Source organism: Artibeus jamaicensis, unplaced genomic scaffold (assembly GCF_021234435.1).
Source record: "Artibeus jamaicensis isolate MK-2021 breed Jamaican fruit bat unplaced genomic scaffold, CSHL_Jam_final contig_373, whole genome shotgun sequence".
In the NCBI taxonomy this organism is placed as follows: Eukaryota; Metazoa; Chordata; class Mammalia; order Chiroptera; family Phyllostomidae; genus Artibeus; species Artibeus jamaicensis.
In genome coordinates, this window is record NW_026521807.1 from 12,492,684 (window position 1) to 12,518,534 (window position 25,851).

General features: G+C 37.8%; 1 protein-coding gene across 1 annotated transcript in view; it reads left to right on the plus strand.

The window, feature by feature from the left end:
• Window positions 1-25,851, plus strand: part of ADGRV1 (adhesion G protein-coupled receptor V1) — a 519,907-nt gene that overhangs the window by 233,872 nt on the left and 260,184 nt on the right. Inside the window, exons 80-84 of the mRNA XM_053664484.1 lie at window positions 3,343-3,527; window positions 8,010-8,259; window positions 8,779-8,918; window positions 11,364-11,524; window positions 20,098-20,198. Of these exons, the coding sequence (XP_053520459.1) occupies window positions 3,343-3,527; window positions 8,010-8,259; window positions 8,779-8,918; window positions 11,364-11,524; window positions 20,098-20,198 (837 nt within the window). The remainder of the gene's footprint in view (window positions 1-3,342; window positions 3,528-8,009; window positions 8,260-8,778; window positions 8,919-11,363; window positions 11,525-20,097; window positions 20,199-25,851) is intronic.

Consider the following 25,851-nt stretch of genomic DNA (forward strand, 5'->3'; position numbering starts at 1 on the left):
ATGATTGATAAACTTGACCACATAAAGTTAAAAAATAATTTTTGCTTATATAACAGACAAAGTCAAAAGGCAGCAATGTTATATATCAATTATATCTCAGTGAAACTGGGGAAACTAGTTAGGGGAAAAAAAGACTTCCAGTGGTGTGGGGAATATTTGTGCAAATATATGTATGATAGGAATGTTTATTTCAGCACAGTTTATAATAGCAAAAAGTGGAAAAAATAATCAGTATTTACAAGGGCTTGGTATATCCATAAAATGCAAAAAGATTTTATGTTTTAAACACATTTATAATGAGAATAAGGCAGTAATAAAATAGGTACCAAAAAATACATATAATTACATATAGTAGGGTTAATATTTTAGCACATAAAATACAAGATGCCCAGTTAACTTTGAATTTTAGATGGACAATGCATCAATGCATTTTTAAGTATGTTAAAAATAAAAACATGTTTATGTTTGCATGTACTTAAATGATTATTGGTTGCTTATCTTAAATTCAAATAGAGTCACCTACACTTTATCTGGTAGTTATTCTTATATTTCATGTGTACTCAGTATAAACTCTAGAGTAGTCCAAAATTCAGGGGTGGAACTTCCACGTACTCAACAGAACTTCATTTTGTAAGGTCATGTATTTTAAGTGAAATTATTTCTTATTTGTAAGTCTTTTTTCCCCCCAAATTCTAACTTCTTTGGAATAGAATCTGCTCTATACCATATATTTTTTTATAGAAAGAGCTCAATAAATCTTACATGTTGTTATTACACTCACTAGAATTGACTACGTATTTATGTTCTGAAGGCACAAATATTGTGCTAAAAAGAGCAAGAACCTTAAATGACTCACCGTATTTTGGATAAAATGTAGCTGTGTGTTTTTGCAAAATTTTGCTCTGACATAATATTCTGTTCTTTGATTTTCCTTGGTATGGTGCAATGAAAATTAGTCAAAATGCTGTCTTTGCTTAATAATAATGTCAGTCTTTTAAGACAGTTGGATTTGATATGCAAAATTTGATTTTTAAATTTGGTAAAATATGAGTCAGGAGGTGTTGCCCCTAATGTTTTGTTCTGGAACACTTGAAAGAACACAGGATAATATGTTCTGTGAAATTTCCCTTTTTGTTTTCTCTCCTGACAGTTAAAAAATAATATTTCCCATGGTTGACACTGGCTCTCTACTTTTTTGTAAGCCAATTTTGATCATTTTGGCAGCTCTTTTTCTTGTTTACATACAATGAATGGCCTTGTAGAGCAAAAATGTTTCTTCTTATTATATACTTTTTATGCTATGTATCTTGTATGTGAAGAATTATTTTTCCCAATTGATTTATTTTATAATCACACGAACAGGACTTAGTCTCAGCTCCGTCCGTTACCACCTGGTGGTATGCATCATGCTGGTGATGGTTTTGCACGACCTGTCTCCAGACTGAGGCCTGTTGTTTGGGACAGGCCAGTGGGGGGGTGTGTGGGGCATGTCTCAGGTCAGTGCAGGCGGCTGTCACGAGTGCCTTCTCCTCACCATCTCAGTGCACTCAGGCAGGCGAGGTGTTCTCTTTCCGCCTCAGTTTCCTTTCCTGGAAACAAAACAAACCAACACTAGTACCCCCTTCACGAGACTGTTGTGAATATCAGAGAAGTTAATATAAGCAGTGGAGAACAGCACCCAGGGAAACCAAGGATTATGTAAATGATCTTTGGGGTTCAAGTGCACATGCATGTGTGTGTGTATGTGTACGTGTGTATGTTTTACTAAAAGGAACTTTTTTTGCCCTTGAATGTGAATGAAAGGTGGGGTGGCCCTAGAAGTTTTGGATCCTAGCCTTTAATTCTCAAAACCCCACATGTTGCTCTGGTGGTTTCTGGTTTTTCATTTGCAAAAAAAAGTCCGTCAAACTGAATGTTTGTTTCTCTGTTAGAATAATTTTTTTCCTGTCTGGTTTTCTGGTAAGATTTTTTAGTTCTTCGAATAATATTTAAAAATCACCAGATACAGCTGGTATTGTTTCTGTCTCTAACTTTCACTGATACAAAGCAAGCTGCAGATTTATAGACAGGTACTTCTTTAGCTGGTCATCGACCTGCGCAGTTTTTTACTTCTGCCTGCTCCTTCTGTGTGGATTGGTCCTACTTGTGATATTTTCCCTGAATCCTGGGAGCAGTCCTTGAACTGATTTTCCATTTAGCACAATTTGGTTTGTTTCAGTATCCAGGGGCTATTCCTTGTCTCCATTGTAATTTTTACTTTGTTAAATTTTATTCTGTATACTTTTGATCACCTTTTCCTTATGGTTTATTCTCCACTCTCCCTTACTGTCTTTGAGATGGCTACTCTTACACTTACATCTTCAGCTCAGCTTTCTGCTTGGTACCCCGTGGATTATAAAAATGTGAAGAAAATACGGAGAACATGAGCCACTTCCTCAATGAGCTTAACTAGTAAGAGTGACAGACCAATCATTTCAGTGTTGTCATAAGTTCATTAATAAAGGTACATGCAGACTACCAAGAGACTGATCACGTATGTGATGAGGCAGGTGGGACACAGTGTGGAAGTCAGAGGAAATGATGACTAATTGGGGTGCTGAAGAATTGATAGGGACTTTTCAGATATATGAGTGTAGTGGAAAAGCAAGTCAGTGCCTTCACACCAGAGCTGAGTCAGACAGTAAGGATGTGATCCCTATCATTCTGTAAAGGAAACAAAGAAATTATGAAGGCATTTTTCCCTCTTACTCTCCTTTGTCCTCAAACAACAACTTTCCCCATTCTTTAAGGTAGGAAGGCTCATACTTACGATAAAGGCAAGAATGCCAGGAGCTCTCCACTACTCCACCTAGAATATGATTTTCTCATGTGATGTTTAAAAACTTAGTGGTATGTGGTGGCTTCTGTTCATTGAAACACTGATAGTTAAGAATAATCTTTTTTTATGGACAGATATTCTTGTGTTTATTTTTTTTAATTGTTGGTCAAAAGAATAAGAATTCTTGGGGTAGATGTTAAAGTGAGGTTAATTTTGACTCATGATGTTAGTTATTGTAGTTAAAAAGAAGTGATTCATGCAGTCATTTTGGGCTTTGTCTAGTTATTAAATATAAGCTATTTTGGTAATTATGCCATTTCTTTATAAATGATTATTTATGTTTTTTAAGTATAAATGGGTATATTTGAAATATAATTTTGATACTGATTTCACTTAATTCCTCATAGGTTCATCCTTATTTTGTTAATGCCAATAACTGTTAATAAAAAACATTTTATTATATGATACTTATTATTTAAGTACTTTATTTTTGGAGATACATTTTTATACTTGGATTTTTCCAGATAACTGTGGAAGCAAAAAGTCAAGCATTCAGTATTGAAAATCGAAATCTATTCTATGAGATTCTTTGTGCTCTTATTAATCCGAAGCGCAAGGACACCAGGGGATTCAGTCACTTCATTGAAGTGACTGAAAATTTTGCCTTTTCTCTGTCAACTGATGTTACCTGTGGCTCTCTTGGTGAAAAGTAAGTATCTTTTTATATACTAGCTGTACCTTGTATGTATTCCTTCACAGGTTACAAAGTAATGCACCATGCGCATTGTCATTAGGTGATGGAACTAAGGACCATACAGTCAATGCATTATATCTACTGGGCAAATGAAATTAATTATTGGAAAAAAACAGCAGTTACATCAAGAAAAGTAAATGTAGTTTGGCAACAATATATTGCTCTTGTCTTGAAGATATAAAATTTTGTAGGTATAAAAGTCTTGGTGCTCACTCTTCCTTATGCGATGAACAGAAGATGCATTCTGCAAACAGGGAGGTGGTCCCTGGCCATTGTGCCTCCCTGGAGCCATGGTTTGGTCCCACCCGTTTGCAGGTGTCTTTCAGAGTGTTACTGAACTTCAGACTAGTTTCATGGCTGCAGTTCCATGGCATGAACCAGCAAGAGGGAAGGGAAAAATAAAATGTGGCTCATGTTTATTATTCACTACATATTTAATTTTGTAACTGTTAATATTCTTCATAAGTCATGATATCTTAAATTATATTCTTAAGGTAAATTGGGTAAGTATAGTGCAAAGGTCTAAAAATTTTATTTCTATTTGATTTAACATAAAAATGGCTGATAATAGAACATGAATGGAAATACAGATTTCCTGCCCCATTCTTTCAGAGTAATGTGTTATTTTAAATGAGTTATTATTTAATGGAACATGTCTGATTAAAAATTGTATATAAATCTCTGTAAAGTTTATTTTTATTTACTGATTAATGCTGTGGTCAGTTGTCATTAAGATATGCTGAAATTCAGAGATATTTTGAAGACTACATTTTAAAAATTTGGTATAATAATTTAAATCTTCTATTTATGGGGCCCTTTATGCACTAACATGTTAATTGAAATAATGATTGGATATGTAAAACTTTTATCTTTATTTCTTAGATCACAAGACTCATAGAATTCAAAGAGCTAGTCAATTCAAAGTGTGCCAAGTGGCATATAAAAGTGTGCCAAGATAGATCAAAGAATAAAATAATATATAACTGATATTAACTGTACCTCTGATCTAGTCCTGACATTGTATTAGAGTAAACAATACGAAATTGCCTTTTTTATCTAGGTATAAACAGTATAATATAATGAAAATTTTATGTGGATTGAACTAGTCCTTAGGAAAAGTTTTACATATATTATTTTATCCCTACAAGAGAGCATTTTAAGTAGCTATTTAAGGAAAGGGTTAGGTCTCTTATTATTCCTGTTTATAGATGTAGAAGCTCAGACCAGGGCCTTGCACAGCTCACAGTGGTTACGGGATTAGTCCAGAGTGAGCACCGGGCTCCATCCCAGGCCCCTTACAGGCCAGTCCCAGGCCTGCTTGACTCCACCTCCCCCTGCTGCCCACCATGCCATGTGGTCAGAAGAGATTATAAATCATTTGCTTTGTAACAGGTCTTTTACACTGATCCCCTGGCTCCAAGGTGCTCCAGACTTTCATCCCAGGTCAGTGCCAGGGTGTGACTTGAGGTTTGGGTTCAGAATCAGCACCCCCTTATACTGCATTCTTCTTTTAACCCCGATGCCTGCATCTTGGGGACTTGGTTTCCTCCGTGAGGAGCATCAGCAAAGCATCCGAGAGGCTCTCTGTGCCCTGTCAGGAGGCCTTCTCCTGTCCTCCCTGGTCCTAGATGTCCATCTGAGACCAGTGATCAGCAGCTTGGCTCAATACCATTGGTAAATGTCTCTGATGTCTTCAGAAACCTCTGAAATGGATAATTTCTTTACTTAGAGTTAATTTGCAGAGGCCACAGTGTGTGTGTGTGTGTGTGTGTGTGTGTGTGTGCACGCACTCACGCATAGTTAAGCAATATCCTCTTACTTTTTTCCTTTTACGCTGTGTTTGACTACGTTGTGCAGCGACGGAAGTAGTTCGTAGCTTTGCATTCCCCATAGTCCCAATTATTTCAATTTGTTTTCCCATATTTCTGAAGATCACCAGGATGTTAAGGTTGTCTTAGATGTGAACTATCTACCCTGCTGTGAATGCTGGTTCCCATATCTGTGCCTTCAAAGGCCCAGTGGGAACTCAAGAGAGTCTAAGATGCACAGAAAAACTGGTCTTTTCTGTTTTATTGCCTAATGTATTCCCAGGGCTTAGAAGACTCTGGTATGTGGTAGATTCTCAGTGGCTGTGGTACAATGAGTGAATAGAATGAATACAGGAATCAATGTATTTTCAGCCATGTGCTTCCCCTTCATAGACTTACCTTTCCCCCTGAGTTGTCCAGGAAGAGGAAACAGTACTTATGATGACAATCAGGCAAGAATAGCAGGTGTGTTCGGGGATAGCTTCAAGCTAAAGGTTGAATATAGAATAAACTAGGGGTGGGGGGTGTGTGTGGAAGAATCAGACTGAGGATGTTAGGTCTGTCACTTGAGGACAGTGGGAAAGGCTAAAGAACAGGGTAAATCAGGAAATAGGAGGACTGCATAGAGGTAACGTTGCCGTAAGAGAAGATGAGAGTGAAATTGAGGCAGGGACATAGGGTGTGTGGCAACCTTGAAAATAATTGGGTTGTAGAGTTAACATATAGGTCACAAATTGAACTTAGAACATAAGGACTGAATAAAGATTAGTTTTTCATACTCAGAAAACCCTGAAGATGTTGACCATCTTGATATGCATTATTTACATTTCCTTAAGCAGTTTTCAAGGGCACCTACTGAGAGTGAGGGTTTGGGAGCTGAGCAGAGATATCGAGGAGAATGATGAAATCTAGAACAGTCAGTTGGAAGCCAAGTAGAAAGAGTGTCAAGTGGCATTAAGGGCTGACTGAGGTTGGTCACGGGGGCTTTGTAGTGGTGCCAGGCTACATGATAACATGGGTTCCTTCCACTGGGTTTCTCCCCCTCACTTCAGCCTGGATGTAAAGCAGATTGTGGAATTGATCAAAGCGAGTGTAGTAGGAGGGCGTGGCCATCCAAAGGTAAGGTATCGGGGAGAGTGTCATCGTTAGCAAGGGAGAGGGGCCAGCAATTTGTCACACTTGTGTCAAGGTTGAGCAGAGTCCTCATGCGTGTGATGTTCTCAGTATGCAAAGGTGGTGGAGTCCATTCCGTGGCTGTGCTGACTGAACTAAACCTCAGCAGGTTCTAGTGGGATGAAAGGGGGTTAGGTAGCCATATGGCTGAGGTCCACTGGTCTCAGCCACATTGCACACAGGTGGCAGTGACAGTGGCAGTTGTTAGCTGAGAGTGAAAATGTGGGAGGCCAAATGGGGAGATGAAGAGATGAGTTCAGGCTGTTGTGGAGGTGTGTGTGGCCTCCATAGGCTGAGGTGCTTCACCAGGACTCTCGGACATAGAGTCTAGAACCCTGGATTAATGGCTGGATTAAAGATAGATATTTGAAGGCATCAAGTCAAATCTGGTAGTGAAATCTTGGGGGAGTGTAATTTTTTTTAAAGAAATGACATATAGCTAGAGATAAAGTTTAACCCTTATTCTTTCCTTTCTTTCTCAAAAACTCCATTGAAAATCTTTTCTCCATTTCCCTACTTAGCAGTCTCGACAAGGTATTTAGATCCATGGTATAATTATATATACTGTACATGTTTGGGGGCCCATATTACTTATTAATATTTAATGCATAATTTTTATCCTAATATCCTCTACACTTTTCCCAGCAGGCTTCAGGTCTGATTCATCTCTGTATTTCCTCCTTGTTTGCAAACACGATGGGTCCACTGATCTGATGTATCAGATGCACCAGAGGACTGGTTAAAAAATACAGATTCCTGGAATCTCCAGCTCCCTCCCACAGCAAGGGTTCTGACTAAATAAGTCTGGAGTGTTATCCAGAAATCTGCATTTTTAAACAGGCTTTGAACTGATTTCAACACACTGAGGCTTGGAAGCAATTTCACTGAGCACAGGATCTTATGCCTAGGGAGTGTTCAAAACAGAATTGTTAACTGGATAAAGATCACTGTTCAGGGCTGTTTCTCCTACCAGTCACGGGGTCAAATTAGCAATTCTCTGATGGGTTAGAAAGGGGTGAAGTAATTCTTGATGAACACATGGCTGCAGATATACAAGATTTACAACATTCTTAAATAAAGCCGAGTGTTTCACTTTAGTGGTGTGCCTTTTCTTTAACCTGTTCTACCGATGCTGATACAGGTAACTGAAAAGTCCATTTTGTAGCCACGGATTATGCCTGATATCCATGAAGCAGCTTTCAAAAATCCGTGTTTTAGGTTATAAGGGGGATCAGGCACGGCGATGCAGAAAGTTCTGTGAAAAAATCATGACAACCATAAAAGAACTGAAAACACATTCTCCCTACTGCTTCTGGGTTAGTGGTGTCAGGGTTATATACAAAAAACAGAGCCCCTGTCTAATCCGTTTTAACAAATAGAAATGGATATATATAACAAATAGAAAAATACATAAAATACATGCCATTTTAGCAGTCCCTTTGCTTTTCTGTTGTAGAGGCAAAACCCTCCTCGACAGCTGCCCGTATCTGTCAATACTGGCTCTTCACTGGTATCCTCAACAAATCAATGGGCACAAGTTTGAAGGAAAGGAAGGCGATTATATTCAAATTCCAGAAAGGTTATTGGATGTTCCGGATGCAGAAATAATGCCTGAGAACAGCCCATGTGAAGTAGTCCAGTTTACAGAGTATAGTAGCCAGCAGTGGTTTATAAGTGGAAACAATCTTCCTGCCTTGAAAAACAAGGTAATCTATCATTATAAAGAATTATGGTTGGAATCTGATTTTTCCATAGCAGCCACACTCTCTCAGAATGCATTTGCCTGATCAGATTTGTGGGAAGTGCTACGCATGGTAAGCTAATTATGAAGTGAAACATGTTCCATTTTTGTGAACTATTTGTAAAAGATTTTGCCTCAAAAACAGCTGGAGATATTTCTTTCATGTTTTATTAAGTATACTATATGTCAAAGTAGGGAAAACTCCACTAACAGTATATTATACACCCTACTCATGATGAAGTCCGACAATTATCGTCAAAGTGAGTGTCGTCGGCTGAAGACTGTCAGAAACTGGAGTGGAGGTAGAATGTTTGCAGTGGAAAACCAGGGAGGTACCCTGCATTCATAAGGAAGCTAGCTCCCTGTAAATAGTAGCAGTAAGTAGTGACCAAAGCATCTAGAACAATTAGGCAAAGTTCAGAATGGGAGATTCAGTCATGACATTAACTTGGAAACATTATTAAAGTGTTTTTACATATTATAGGTATTATCTTTGAGTGTGAAAAGTCAGCGTTCACAGCCCCTGACTGACAACAATGAGATTCTCTACAGGATTTATGCTGCTGAGCCTAGAATTGTTCTCCAAACTTCTCTGTGTCTCCTTTGGAATCAGGCTGCTGCAAGGTACTTACTAATAATTGTTTAAAACCAGAATTTGGTCTTCCTCTATTCCAGTACCATTGAGCCCAATTTTTCCTACTGAGCAGTGATAGACTTTAGACTGGAGAATGACCTTTACAACAAATAAGAGGGAACCTCAGGAGCTAGTCTAGCATTGTGCAGGTGGCAAATGTAGCAAAACCATTTAAATACGTGCTTAGCACAATATTTACTTCTTGATTATTAGTGCTTTCCTGCGACTTACCATGAGTTCTGCTCAATTCGGATAACTTTCCTGTGGATATTTGTTAATTTACTGGGCAGGAAAGGAAATTTTTTCCCTTCCATCTAGGCTTGTGGTTCTGGAGCTGATACTCTTATGTTCAAAGGAGCTAGCAGGGATTTATAATTCTAGTCCACATATGGTTTAGAGTACATTTTTGGATTAAAGCCATGCATAGGAATGGGAAGAAGAAAGTGATTCTTTCTCTTGGTCTAAGGTCAGGTTTGTGAGCAGTTCTGTTACTCAGAACCCAGCCAGTGCTTTAGGGTCAGGCAGTGCTGGTGCAGAAGGTCTGGGGTCCAAATCAGCCACTAGATTTGGATCTTAGGCATCAGTTCAAACGTGGTAGTCAAAGTTGGGGTGGCAGATTTCTTCTTTTTTTAGAGAGGGCATATAGCTAGAGAGAGACCCTTACCTTTTTCTTTCTCTCTCAAATCTTCCATGGAAAGGTTTTTGCTCCATTTCCCTGGTTAGTGGTCTTGACTAAGTACCAGTTAGATCCATGATATAATAATATATGCTCTACAGGTACTGGGGCCTGTATTACTTTTTAACACTAATGTGTGATTTTTATCCTAATAACCTCTAAACTTTTCCAGTTGGTTTCAGATCTTATTCATCTTTGTATTTCCTCATTGTTTGCAAACATGAGGGTCCAACTAACAAGATCTATCAGATTCACTGTAGGACTGGTTAAAAAATACAGATTCCTAGAACCCCCAGCTCCCTCCCCAGGGATTATATGGTTGGTAGTGCCAGTAATTTCTTACTCTTAATAATATCTTTCATAAGTATGATATTTCTTGCTTAATAGATTCTCCTATGTCCACATAGCTCCAAAGCCAGATGGAGACATCAAAATTTACTTTAATATTAATAGAAATTTCAGGGACTGATAAAATAACACCAAAGGTAAAAAGTTATTACTGACTTTTCAGCCACATAAACTAAAATCTTAAATAAGTTTAACAGCTTAGCTGGCTAATCAACCAACTGGCTTTTGAACACCAAAATTCTGGTTAGTCTGTTTTTTTCTGTGGAGAAAAAAAAAACAAATTATCAATTGAAATTCCTAATGCCTGATGATAGGTCTTAAACCTAATACACAGATACTGTGTGATTCTCAATGTATAATTATATAATTAATAATGAATGTTTCAAGGTTGAACCTGCAGTTGGAGTTGAGAAGTTTTATACCCTTTGACAACTGTACTTGAACAACAATAAAAACGTAAAGTGAAAACATAAATTAATTAATACTTAAAAAAGAAGAAAAGTAAAAAAATCAAGGCACTAAAAGGGAGGGGGCTCAACCAGTAGTCCCTGAGGAGTGCTGCAGAGTCTTGGCGTGTGACGCTGTATTTGCCATAATCACAACAATGTTCTTATGCTAAATTAGCCAGACTTACGGAAACCCTGCTGTGCTTCAGAGAACTCTGGCCTGGCTAGGAGGCTCAGTTGATTGGCACCTTGTCCTGAACTCCACAAGGTTGCAGGTTTGGTCGCCAGTCAGGGCACATACCTAGGTTGCAGGTTCAGCGCCTAGTCAGGGTGCTTACAGGAGGCTACTGATTGAAGTTTCTCTCTTTTTCTCTCAATGAATTAAAAAAACATATATATGTATCTCCTAGGGTTAGGTTTACAAAAAAAAAACAAGAAGAAGAATCCTGGAAAACATTTATGTATTATAATTGCCTCTAAACTCCAATAATAATAATAATATTAATAATGAAGGAATTTTTAAAAGCATATAAGTAATCATTGTAGTTCAGATTACTGAGAATTATGAAGAATAAGGAAGGGTGAATACTACACATTATAATGGCTGTGTCCATCTTTTGGGACTTTTGAAAGATAGAGAAGGGTGCCTTCTATTGAAAACCTTAGGTGTGTTTGCTTTAGATTAGGTAGCAAATGGTACTGCTCTGTTGAGAGGACCAGCTTCTTCGGTAGCTGAAATGCTATTGGAGGTCTGGATAGTATTTTGGCTGCTTCCTAATGTCCCCTGTGGGGTCTGTTGTGTCATGTCATGCTCAAGATGTTCCCTCCAGTGTTTCTTCTGGACACTGTGGTGTACATAAGTCCTGAGTCAACAACACTCAGGTTCGTTATTTTTTCTTTAAAAGCCATCTAGGACCTTATGCATTGATGAAAGCAGAATAGTGACAATTGTCTTTTTGTCCCAGCTGGTTGTCTGACAGTCCGTTTTGCAAACTGGTTGAGGATACCTCAGACTACGTGGAATGTGCCTGTTCTTACATGTCTGTGTACGCCGTCTACGCCCAGACCGACAGCTTGTCTTCATACAATGAAGCCTTTTTCTCTTCTGGATTTATATGTATCTCAGGTCAGTTACAACATTTTTGTGTCAATGACTTAAAATACTTATGAGAATGAAAGTCTGTTTTGCCATATTCATTTTATATGCACAAAATGTAAAAATACTGTAATTCATCAGCACTGTGAGAAAATAAACTCTCCCATTGTCTTATTCATTAATTCACTCAGTGGATGCTTATGGAGGGCCAACTTTGTACTGAGGATACAGGAAAAAATAAGACACACTTCCAGCTCATAAAGAATATAAAATACAGTGTGGGATAGAACGTGGGCAATAGGAAAAGATACATGTAGTTCATAGTCTAGTGAGGGCAGGTTCTACATTAGTGTCAGGATTGTGTGAGATAATATATACGAAACAGTTTGTATTTTTATTAAAGAAAAAAATGCCTACCCCTTTGGTTGATTTATATTCTACAAACTAGAAGCTCTAAATATGCTCTGTTTAAAAAAACTAAACTGTTGCCCTGGCTGGCGTGGCTCAGTGGATTGAGCCCCAGCCTATGAACAGAAAGGTCACCAGTTCAGTTCCTGGTCAGGGCATGCACATGCCGGGGTTGCAGGCCAGGTCCCTAGTTGCAGTGTGCAAGAGGAAACCGATCTATGAATCTCTCACACACTGATGTTTCTCTCTCTCTTTCTCGCTCCCTTGCCCTCTGTCTAAAAGTAAATACATGAAAGCTTTAAAAAATAAAAATCCAAAAAATAAAAAATAACTTGTACCTTTTACATCTAGTTTTCATTTCTGGCAGGAGTAGGAGCTTGAATGATGTTAATGCCTTTCCAACCATTTACCTATAACTTAACCTAGAATAACTATATAATTATTCTCATTTCCTGCATTGATTATATGGTTGAGAGTCTTAATAATTTTTTATCCTTAACATATTTTATAAGAATGACATTTCTTGCTTAATAGATTCTTCTAGGTCAACATAGTTCAAAAACCAGATGGAGAGATCATATTTTACTTTAATATTAATAGAAATTTCAGAGAGTGATGAAATAACACCAAAAGCTAAAATAAAAATAGATGTTATTTTATGTATATCAACAGAGAGATAAATCCAAGTGCTGCTTGTGACCCACAAAAATTCCTCACTTGCTCTAAATACTGAACATCAAAACAAAGAGCTTTAAAAACTAAAGTGAAGATATTGTTTTGATTTCTATAAAAGACTAGAAGACTATATTTCCTGGAAGAATTGTTAACAAATATGTATTTTTTGCAGCTTACTTTAGCAAAGGCTATATAGGTTTGCTTATGTATTTGAGAATAAACACCTAAATATCAGCATCTATTTGTATTATTTTTGACTTGAAGTTACATTTGAAATTACAGTTGACCTTTGAACAAAGTGGGGATGGGGGACACTGACCCTCCCGTGAGTCATAAATTTTGGTAGAACTTTGACTCTCCAAAAACTTAACTATTAATAGCCTACTGTTGACCAGGAGCCTTACGATTATGTAGTCAATTATTTTGTGTTATATGTATTGTGTACCACATTCTTACAATGAAGTAAGCTAGAGAAAAGAAAATCATAAGGAAGAGAAAGTACAGTTATAGTGCTGTACTGTATTTATCCATACTGTAAGCTTATGTCATCTTAGTTTTAGGCTATGTGTTCATCTGCGAGTTCCTTCAGTTTGCTGATCGAACAAAATCTGTGTGTAAGTAGATTTATGCAGATCAAACCCCTGGAATTCAAGGGTCGGTTGTATAGTTTTTGCTTTTCTCTCTGTCCATGACATATTGCAATGAACGTTGCATGTTCTGTAGATAAGGAGACAAGGTCCTGTCCTGTGTCTCAGTTTTCAGCTTCGGGGGAGATTGGATGTGCATCCCTCAGATGGGCCAGGGGAACTAGAGAAGAGAATTTTCTGTATCTTACATTTATATTCATTAATTTAGGTCAGGTCACACTGGAGATCCCTCTGAATTTGGAAGTAATCCAACTAGCTCTTTTCATGAAATGTGTTAACATACAATTAGATAGGAGTTAAGCCCTTTTATTTAAATCAGGGTAGATCACAGTGTATCTGTTCCGAATATGGTTCACATTTCTGGTTACTGTACTAGAATAGAACAACAAAAAAAAGCAGTGTGTGAAATACAGGGCAAAAAATTTAGTAATGCCCCGCTTAGAAAGATGAAAGGTCAAGGCATATACCTATGTCTTTTAAAATTAGAAGCCAGTGTACCAAATTCCAAGAAATTAAAGTAAGGTTATATCATGAAGCTAAAGAAGTTAGAGGAAAAAAGTAACATGTAACTGTGCACATTAGTATAACATTATGAAATTTGCCCCAAAGATGAATAACTTTAGATGATAATTCTATAACTTTATAGTATAATTACTTTAAGGAACCTAGGCATAGTTTGAAGTACACATTACTATGTGCAGGAGAATGTCAAAGAAGTTTACTCTGCTTCCCATAACTCTGTTGATGCTGTACTGTCAAAGACAGACTGTCAGATTGGATTCATCCTCATTTTGACTCCAAATACAATTTCTATGGCTTTGTGATTTTGTTGACACCCTATTATATTCCATAACCATTTCAGTTATACCATCAATATGTGAACTGGGCCATGTCCAATGAGCTTGTAGATGAGTCTCCTGTGTTTGGAATGCTTTAAGCTGGCATTAGAGATGGACACAGGCCTCAGGGTTGTTGCCTTTTGTTTGTGTTGTTGTTTTGTTCTCTTATGGTGGAGAAGTACATAAACATTAGTTAAGGTAAAGCTTTCCTTTTTAAAAGGCTAATCGTTTTATTTACTTCACAGATCACTAAATGACAAATGCGAACACAAGGTCAGTTTTACAGTAACAGGAGGTAATTGTGTAAAATTGCTAAATAATAAGACTTACAGGATAAGTAAAGAAATATAATTCCAAGTTCTTTGAAGCATGCTTATTATTTTATTCAAGGTTTATTAAACTGCAAGGATTTTTAATTCTGCTTTTTATTTTTTACAAGCTGATAGTTTAAAAAGAAAGCTTTATAACTTTACCAGATGCTATCCACTAATTTTTAATTTTTTTATAAAATAAGAAATATTTTCTAAAATTTCATGTCAAATTCTTCCTAAAATATCCAGTTCATATTCACTGTAATCATTGTCCTAGGATAGCAATTACAGTCACACAGAGGTAAATTGAAACAGCTTCATTTTGTGTATCAACTAAGGAGTTATTCATAAGAATAGAAAAAATGTGCAAGAACTTTTTAAAAAAGCCATTTAAAGGGTAACTACAGGTGATAAGTCTAAGAGCTTAGTTTTAATTTTTACATAAATAAAAAGTGTTGGATTTCTCTGGGCCTGTCTGGAAAAAGTCCAGCCATTGTTAATATATGAGAATGGTTTGTGCAACATCGGTGTAACCTGGCAGCCAAGGAGAGTGGACTGGCATGTGCATGCGTGAACAATGAGAACTTCAGTGTACTAGTCAGTGGGGGTGGTAGATGCCATCAGGTGAGCCAGTGTATTGTGTGTCTGTCACATTCAATATGACTGAATGAGTAGAGCTACAAGTCTGCATCAAGTTTTGCATTAAGCTTGATCATTCCTCTGCGGAAACCATTCAGATGATTCAGAAGGCTTTTGAGGATGATGCAGTGAATGCAGTGCAAATAAAAGTGTGCCACAAACTATTCAAAGAAGGTCGAGAATCTGTTGAAAGTGATCCACATTCTGGAAGGCCTGCGACAAGCAGAACACCTGAGAATGTTGAATGTATACGGGCTGCTGTCAACAAAGATTGGCAACTTATGGTGAGAGAATGAGAAGCTGAAGGGGGGATTCCAAAAACTACTTTGTCTGAGATTTTGACGCAGGCTCTTGGCATAAAACATGTCATGGCAAAATTCATTCTGTGGCTTGTGCTACCAGAGAAGGAACATCGTGCAGCGGCTACTAGTGACTTGATTCAGACTGCCACCAATTAACCAGATTTCCTCAAAAAGATCATAATTAGAGATGAATTGTGGGTATGAGTAAGATCTGGAAACAAAGGCACAGTTGTCCCAGCAGAAGTCACTTGGTTCTTCATACCCGAAGAAGGCATGGTAAAGTCACAGCAAGATCAAGACCATGTTTACTGTGTTTTTTGATTGGGAAGGTGTTGTCCATCACAAGTATGCCCCTCTAGGCCAAACAATAAAACATACTACCTCAGTGTTCTTCATTGGTCGAGAGATACAATACAATGAAAACAACCACAGCTATGGGTAACTAGTGATGGGCAGCTTTATTACGACAATGTACTCACTCAAGCATCACATCTCGTGCAGAGTTTTTTGGTGAAACATCACATCACCCAGGTGGCTCAGCCCCCTTACAGCCCATATTTGGCACCCTGTAACTTTTGGCTTTTCCTAAAACTAAAATCACCTTTGAAAGGGAAGAGATTTCAGACCATTGATTAGACTCAGGAAAATAAGACAAGGCCACTGATTGTGATTCCAACAGAGGATTTTGCATAATGTTTTTGAACAGTGAAAAGAAGCCTGGAAAACTGTGCAAGGTCCCAAGGTGCCTACATAGAAGGGGCCTAAGGCATCATTGTCCTGTATACAGTGTTTCTTGTATCTTGTATTTTCTTCAATAAATTGTCTCTTTTTCATAGTGCAAGGCTGGATACTTCTGGACAGATCTTCGTATAGGTGTGTTATTTAGGATGAACTTGGCTGCAGGTAACAGAAGATAATGCAAATATCTTAAATAAGCAGAAGGGAATCATCAGGGGCCCAGCCTCTTCTCTCTCTATACATATATCTTGTATTGCACTCCTCAAAGATTTAATTTTATTTTCTCAGTCTTGCCCCTATATTGTCTTGAGCTGGCTGCAGAAGCAGTGAACTTCACACAATGTTTAGGCCTGCCAAGGGTAAAGCATTTGTATTTGCATCTTGTTTTAAGAGCAATGAAGAGTTTCCTGAAAACCACCCAGAAAGTGTTCCTGCACATCTGCTCTTCCAAAATCGTGTTCTCTGACCTTTCACAAACCAGTCTCCATCTGGACGAAGATGCAGATGGAAACACAGAGACAGGCAGTGGGAGTGCTACAGCTGTCGTTTTGAATATCACGCCTCCATTGCCCGAGCCAGCCCCTCACATGCAGTAGTATTTCAGTAGCTAGCTCTTAAATCAGTAAGTGAATCAATCGACTGTGTTGATCTGTCATCCTCCGATAATGAGATGTACTTGTGGCTATGTAAGTTAAGTTCAGACCTTCAAGTCCCACACCATCTCCTCTTAGCCATTCTTAAGAAAAATTCTTCTGAAATGTAACACACAGTTTTTTTGGTATCATGGACCTTTCTGCTATGATGCTAGTCTTCTGCACTGTCCAGTGTGGTGGCAACTGGCCTCCTCTGGTGATTGAGCCCTTGATGTACAATGGAGAAAGTGAAGTTTTAATTATATTTAAATGTAATTAATGAAAATTTAGAGAGACTGAGTGGCTAGTGGCTATTGTATTGAACATCTCAGGTTTCACACCATGATTGTCTGGGGGCTGTGCCCCTGGCAACCTCATCCCTCTGGAAAAAATTCTTTCCCCTAACACACAGAACCTATATACACTAAGATGTTTAATACTGACTTGTTCAACCTGGAAGACTTTTCAGGCTGACAGTTTTGTTCTCCTGCCCTTAGGTCAGTAGCAGTGACCAGGGGACATTGAGCCAAGGGCAGAGAATGTGGGAATCTATAGAGATGAGCACAAACAGTAGGAAAAGTGCCAGTTCTTGCTATTATTAGGTGGGAAAATACAAGAAAATTAGACTAATAAACTAATAACTGATTTAATAATGTGATCATTTGATTTTATATAGATTTATCTATGGAGGAATTCAGAGATACATATATACATACAAAATTTATAAATACTTTTCAAAACTTGTCATGGGAAAAAGTATTACTATTTGGCATGTGGAGGAATAAACTTCAGTAATTTGGAAAGTATATTCCATTCTTAAGTGATACCAAACAATCAAGATGTGTATTGGATGTGCATATTTATATACAAACAACATATTTGTGCATGTGCAAACACTCAAATATTGTATAGATAGAAAAGAGGATGTTTAGTCAGGTTTGATAATAGCAAAATAATCTATCTGTTCTTTGAGGTTTTTATTTACAGCAAAGATTATCAGTATTACTATTTTGTTAAGGGTAATTTATCTTCTTTCTCACTTTCAAATCATATGGAAAAGTCATTGGTGTCATGGACTAATTAATTGCTGTTTTCCAACTGAGTCAGTAACCTACATAGTGCTCAAAAGAAAAAGTAAAGGAAAATTATTCAATTAGCCGAGGAATTAATTTATAAAAACTGTTTAAATACTTTAGAGTAATAACTGGAAATATTGTACTTTATGTTGTGTCCTTTCTCTCTTTAAAAGCCTACTTATTGTTACAACTTTTTTTGTACCCTATGCTTTATGTATTTGTATTAAGGGAATTTAAGCCAAACACTGTTATAATTTTCTTTAAAAAAAAACCTGACTGGTAAATTTAAATCATGTATGCTAAATACAACTATTCAGCATCAGATAAGAAAATAAAAGATAAATAGTTAGCATATAATGCTTTAGAAACTTGGAAGCTGAAGTCTCTATTTCTTTAAGTTGAAGGAACTCAGTGTATTTCCCAAAGCCAGTTGAGGCTGCGGCTCAGCCGGCCTGAGCACTGGTGAGTGGCTCACGTTATAGGTGTAGGCTGCTTTGATCCTGGACTGCCACCAGGTGTTATGCTAGCATTTTAACTGAAGCTTAATGCACTTAATTAAATCTTCCTGAGCTGGTCCATTGTGACTGTACAAAATTTGTATGAAGTGGGTGTGTACTGGAATATTACCAAGTCAAGGGAAGAAGCTATGAGTCAAACAGTTGACTGGTGTGCATTTCTCCTCTGCCCTGCACCAAGTCCCCTTGCCTGGCCTTGTTTCCATCTCCCACAACACACTTAGAGTGAAGTGTGTATTTGTGGTCATGTGCCCTAGAATAAAAGAAAAGCCTTACAAGGCCCTGATTTTAAGTCAGTATATTACACACACACACACTCAACTTAAAACTGGAGTTTAAGCTAGCTTTGATCACCATGGGAGATTTAATGTACATTAATGGGTTGATAGCACCAACTCAACAGTCTGTAGACCACCTGAGTGGAGGTAGCGAACCAGGCATGCCACTACAGTTTCTGGATACACTGTGTACTTGCGTGGGTGGATTTTGGAGGCAGCCCAGCACTCGCACACCTGTCCCAGAACACCTCATGGCAATCTTCCTAAAAACAGATTACTCCACATATCTTGGCCAACTTTCTAGGCCAAAAGCCTTGACTAATGCAAAGCCTCAGTTTTTATATGGAAGTTTGTCTACCTGTCCACCGTATTAAAATATAAACATGCTGAAGTCTTTTCCCAGAAGGAATTACAAGAAGCATTTCTGTGCACAAAACTAGACCCCTTTGGGACATTTTGCTGATGCCCTGTCTACTTATGCCAACAGCTGGTGTACTTTAAAAGTTTGTCCCATAGCTTCACAGAAAATAATGAGAAAAGAAAATAGTAAATAAATGCAGTGTCTCCTGTTTGTCAAGGAGATATTGATAAGGAGGCAGTGCATGCAAAGTACATGGCAAAGCAGCATACATGTGTTATTCATTCATGCTTGAATAATTCTTAGACAAAACAACCCTACTGAGGATGAGAGTGGACTAAAAGGCTTAAGTGAAAAGTTACTATGTACTGCACATTTAAATTTTAAAGACAGGAAATGTTTTTAAAATATGTATGTATTTGACATTTAAAAACCTGGCATTAAAGGAAAGTGATATGAATTGCAAGACAAAAGATATGTGGGTTAGTGTTGAGGTTCTAGTCTTCCCCGTGAAGTAATGTAAATGGGTGAATGCAAATATACTTGAGGAAAATAAGAATAGTTTTCTCGCCCACTTAGAAATGTAAATGTTGAAAGTTATACCAGGGGGGAAGAACACATTCTGTGCCTGGTTTTAGCACCCAGTAGCATAAAGTTGTTTTTAAAATTCATAATCACCACTGTTGTAATTACATAGCCAGTATAAAAATGGGCAATTACCCAACCTGAGTTTTGGGAGTGCCATTCACAATTTTATGCCTGACAAATCCTATTCACCTCCCTAATTATATCTATTTATCCAAGCCACCTGGTCTTATAAAATTAGATTGGAATATGATTCCTTTCCTAAACAGTAAAACTTGTCTAATGGAAACAGAGAACACCAAATGCTAATGAAATTATTAATCTGCTTAACTTGTGATTTCTTTTTAGTAGGGAAAGGAGTATGTAGCTATTTGAAAATTAAAGTTACCCTTTGGGCTTAATTGATAAGTGTAAAGACTTTTATATGTCATGCAAAATGGAGCAAATTAAAATGGCAACATAATTGTTCCCAGAGACACTGTGCTGTGCAGCGTGCACAGGCTCACAGGCCTCGTGTGCTTCACTGTCCCAGCACTGCTCCCTGTGCTGCTGTTTGTTCGCGGATTATAAAACCACACATGGCCTTTTCTGTTCCTACAGGTCTCTGCCTGGCCGTTCTTTCCCATGTCTTCTGTGCCAGGTATTCCATGTTTGCAGCTAAACTCCTGACTCACATGATGGCGGCCAGCTTAGGTACACAGGTAGGAGAGCTCTGGAATGTCCAGCTTTGATGAGATGTTCATGTTTCTTCTCCTGTAACCCTTGAACTGAATGTGTAAGTAAAGAGTTATCTCAAATTAAGTCAAAATAAGCATGTGCAGTTTTGTAGTGGAGGAGAATGGGGAAAGGAGGGTGGTAAATGGAAATGATAGCATCAGGCCTAAAAAGGGTATCTGTGAACTTTCTGCAGAAAAGTGCTTTATTATAATTGCTTATAAGAAAATAGCTGTGACTTATCACAAAGCACTGTATTATCAACTTATATTTGCAACATTTTATAGGTACTGATATTTATACATAGTAAAATTAGCACATTTTATTTAATCTGTTTGAATGAAATTTACTATTACAAATTATTCATATGGAGAACATTAAGAGGATATATACTTAGAAGTATCTGGATAGTATATTTTGCTTCATTTAATATTATAGAATAAAATTTGGTAGAACAGTCTATTGAAAAATTGTTTGGGCATCTATGGGAAAAGAAATAGTGTGTAAAACATTGAGTCATTCATTAGCATGCAGTTTAAAGCATAAGGTTTAAAGCACAGGAGGCAGATGGAAAGATTAAATAAGGCCTTTTCTGTCCTTGGGGTACTCACAGTCTAGAAAGCAGATGTACATATAAATACTTGTAGTTCAGTGTGATAAGTGTAAAGATAGACTACTTGCAAATTAGTCTGTGAACGTATATGAGAACTTAAGTCATTTTTCTACAAAGGTCAAGGAAGTCTTCATAAAGGAGGTGCTGTTTGAGCAGGTTCAGTTTGTTAGTGAAGGGAAAGATGGGCAAAGATATTTATAACAGCAAAGGAGAAAAGGCATAATAACTTGTACTTTAAGGCTGTAATTACAGCACCAGACAGTAAAAATACACTGTATTATTCAGAGAACTGTGTACCTTTTTTAAATATAAAATTAAAGTTCTTCTTATCTGGATGGGTGGGATATTTCTGGAGTGTAGAAAATCCGGGTGCTTGATTGGATGCTGGTTATATGCATGTGGTTGATTTAGGTAAATTTATTGAGCTGTACACTTATGATTGGCATGCTGTTTTATAATGCATTTTATTGAACTCCAGCAGAACTTAAAAAATAATATTAGTGGAAGAGCTGAAATATAAAATAGAAAATTATCTGGGACATTAGACTTCCATTTTCTTTTTTTTTTTTTGACCTATGAGTGAAGATGGCATGTGTAATTTTCACAACTATATTTTGGGGGGAAAAATAAGTGCTGGATTCCAAGCAGAGGATCCAGATTGCTTTCTTAAAGTTACCCATGAACTATGGGTGGTAACAGCTGTTACCAGAGGGGGGCTTACAATGAACTTGACAAGACTATTTATATTGCCTCAGTAACTATCTTAGCTGTCTGATCTTGCCTTTGCTTCTTGTATGTAAGATCTTAGAAAACCCGCCTTCCATAATTAGAGTTTACTTGGCTGTATTCACCACCCACTCTGGTGATTTTTTGGCAGCTGAATTTGTACAAGTCTTAATTATAGAACCCTAGAATTACAGGCGACTCTTCAGTGTCCTAGCAGACAAATTTGCTCATCTAGGGACATGAAAGAAGGATTCAGGATTTATATGTTAGGACATTGCCTTCTGATTCACATTGTCCTTTGAATTCATTTTGGAGAAGACGGTTAAGTCAAATTCAGATTTCTTAGTATATTTTTAAAATGGATGAAGCAGTGCGGCATGAAAAGTCCTATAATTTATGACTTGTGACATGAAATATGTTAAAAATAATCATCATATTTAATTTTTTGACAGGGAGAATTGGTATATTATTGATAGAAAAGTGCTGTTTCCTTAAAACAGTGTACCTCTCTACTTTGATTTTTAAAATACCCTCTAAATTAAAAGGAATAATCATTGCCCTTTAAACTGTTTAGCAAAGGCTTTTTAAAATTCTTAGGCTCTCCAGAAGAAGAAATGAAGCCGAATGCAGGAACTTGGGCCCACCCTCTCTGAATTTTAAAATTATGTTTGTATCTCCAGTTACAGAATCTTACCAGCAGGGCTAGGATCCCTGACCTGGGATTCTCCTTCAGTGTTATGTTGACAACCGGAGATTTTAAGTCTCCTCTAGAGAGGTCTTCAAAAACACAGCTTTGGCCTCTGATTTTTTGGCTGAGAGAGTGAAACTTCTCTAGCTGACCAAGAATATTTGAGTTGTGAATTCTCTGCAGACAGGCCTGCCAAGGCCATTTGGTTTCAAATCTTTACTGCTGACATAGGACTAAGTTGAATGGCTTTTGTGGGAAAAGGAAGAATGGAAATGTGATAGTCTCTTCTGACTTTCTTTCAAAGCAGTGAGTCGGCCTCTGGGAGTCAGTGGTGAGGCCACCAGAAGTCAGGAAAATGTGCTCCTCTGGCTATAATTCTCTCCTTCTAGAAATGTGTGTGTGATATATATCCATAATAATTTATTAAAGTAATTATATGTGTCTATAAATGGAGAAATATAGATAAGAAACTAAAGATTATCACTGCTTTACAAATCAAAAATTCTTCAATCTGAAGTGTTATTCTAGAATCTTTGAGAATCATTGACTATAAATTGCCAGCAGGTGGCAGTAGAAGATTTTTCTTTTTGCACAAGTGGTTTCAGTTTTGTTAGCAAAGATGGAGTTCAGTAGAAAATGAGATGTTTTCCCAGTACTTCTTTCACTGGCTAGAGAGTATTTTCCTGCAACATAGTAACTGTACATTTGTGACTTCCTTCCTTTCTCTTTTCATCCCCTTCAGAACTGAACTAATGAATCTATAAGGCACTATAAGAAAGCCTGTACATCACCGGCCTGAGACATATCTCTTATCAATTATAATTAAATTCAGGGCAGAAAATTTATTTTCATTATATTCATAAGAAGTGTATTATAGAAAAGTAGGTTTATCAATTGCCACAGCTAGAGGTTTGAGATAAGCTCTGTATTTCCAGAGTTTTTTATTTAAGAAGTATATATATTTTCCCCAGTGCCAAGTTCATATTCCTCACTTATCTAAGAGAAAATGGTTAAGTGACAAGAAATTGTGAGACCATTCACTTCGACTATGAAGTGAAGAACAGCAAACAAATTTTCATGGCATTGGGAGATGGTTCTCGGAAAAACATCTAATTATATCTTTGGAATTTTTATCTTAGAATCACATTGCCAGCCCCTGTGTGCCTGATAAGACCCGTAAACAACCGGGACAAAGGACAAGTTTGCAGTTCAGGGTTCTCAGTTCTGGGGGGTTCTATTAGGAAAAGCAATTCTTCAAATCTAAAAAAAGAACAGAAGTTTCCTCATAGAAAACATGATGATAAGATAAAACTGTATTTACTCTGATTAATAAACTTAACTAGGGTGGAATGTTTGTTTTGTTTTTCCTCTGTCTTTGATTGTGTGGCTTAAACATACTTTCTGAAACTGAAGAGCAAATATGTGTAGACAAGTGTATATTAAAATGATTAAATTTACCAGCAGCCTACACATCACCAGATCATACTGAATACCTGTGAATCTGAAGTATTTAAATATCCATTTTGGGAAGCCACTGACTGTGCAGGAGTCCCAGCTTCAGGGGCCCTTCACTCAGAGAAAGGACAGGGAGTCGCCTTAAAACTCAGAGAGCTGTTTTCAGGAATTTAGCACAAGTCGGACTGTTGGTATCTCGTCCAGTTTCCTTGTTTTGCAATATTTTGGTATGCCATTTGCAACGTCATTTTGTTTCCCAGGTGAGATCCTTCTCAGATCCTCCTGCCAGTAGATTCTGCTGTAATCTGCAGTTGTGTCATGCTAGCTGTGAAGATCTCGCATTTCTGAGACTCTGAGCATCCTTGACTGCACGTGACTGAAGCCAGAAGCTATGTGTGACCTTCCAAACACTGGCTCTTTCTGGTTTCTCTTCCTGCAGCTTGCACTGTCTTGTTGGGACTGCCAACTCCAGAAAATCGTTGTGTGTAGGGATGGAAAACATGTGTCTATCTAATAAACATTTTTATGGATTGAAGCAGCGTAAGATGGAAATCGGAAAATTTTCATTAATCAGAAGACTTGCCATTAGTTGAAAGTTTGGTTAATCACTTTTTAACCTGAGTGTCCTCTATTATTTCTGCTTTTGTTACTTAAAAAAAAAGTATTTAAGTACAAGGTTCGTCATTGGATCTTACCTTGAGGATTGGAAACTTGAACAGCCCAAAGGGTCATTTACTCAGTAGAACACCTGTAAGGATGTGTTAGTGCAGGTGTTGAGTGGATTAGGATCCGGCTTGCTAAGAGAGTAGGTTAGCTGTGCTCTAAGCACGTCTCTGGTCATTGCCGCCACCACTGCTGCTGGTGCTGTTGTTATTTTACTACTAAACCACATGATTGAACTATTTTCCTTGCTATGAAAATTATGAAATTGCATTAATTAAATTTTTGCTTTCATTTAAAATATCATTGCCTTTGAAATTACTTACAGACTTTATCTTTCCTTCTTGACTCGAAGTTCCCCCCCCCACTCTCAGGTTACCAAGAAAAGGAAAGGTCCTTAGGCAAGTGAACTGATGTCTGACTCAGAGTACATACTGGGCTTTATTTGGTCTTACAGCATTGCACAGTGTTCAGAACTTCTCACTATTGTTTTGGGCATAAAATAAACCACTAGAAAGTATTACGAGCCACCCCGCCTCCCCCCCCCCCCCCCCCCCACAATTCTTTCCTTCTTCTAAAGAGCTGTAAGTGCCAGACTTTAATGGGATTCAGTATGTAAGGCTTTATTTTATTTTTTGTACAAAACATCTGAGGTACATAACTGTCTCTTTTCTTCATGTAAAGATTAACTAGGTGAAAATGAATTAAGAGCCTTCTGTGCACACATGTGAATGTGCATTTAAGTTGAGCTTATTAAACTATTTGACTCTAGGTATGCTCGTCAACACAGCCTAAGCGTTATCACATTCATGACTAGAAAGGCCCATTCAACCATCCCGTAATGCATTAAAACAGAAACTTGAGCAAACCCTTCTTCTCCCACATGAGGATCGTCACTCTTCCAAGAACACAGCCACTTTCACCTCATCAAGCACGAGCACAACTCGGAGATTGTGCAATGGGAAATACCATCCAGATAAGCACCCATGAAGTATGTAAATGACAGTCTAAAACAGCAGCCTCATGATAAGAACCAGGTGTTCTGTGGCCAGATGATGACCTCTATTTCTTTCCCACACTGTGTGGTACTACCTAAGCCTGAAAAGGCTCCACGGTATCTGAGCTGGTTGCTAAAGAATGTGTAAGATTTGAAAACTTAGAATGTGGCACATTCCGGGCAGGGAAGAGTGCAAGCACAAAAGCATGGATGGCATAGTGAACCTGGGGAGTTCCACTTAGGTAAGGCTCACACGTGTGCACAAACAGGTGAGGCGGGTGCATGTTGTCTGAGAACCTGGAGGAGTCACCGTGGAGTAAGACCCAAAAGGTACACTATGAAAGGAGTGTTTTTAAGGCTTACTCCGGCAGTTAGGGATTAAATGCAAATGGATTAAAGTAGATAGAGGCCAGAATTAGGGAGATCAGTATAGAGAGGCAGGCGAGGCAGCTCTCGTCCTCACTTGGTGGCTGTGGGCTGTTAGCCTGGACGATGGCAGTG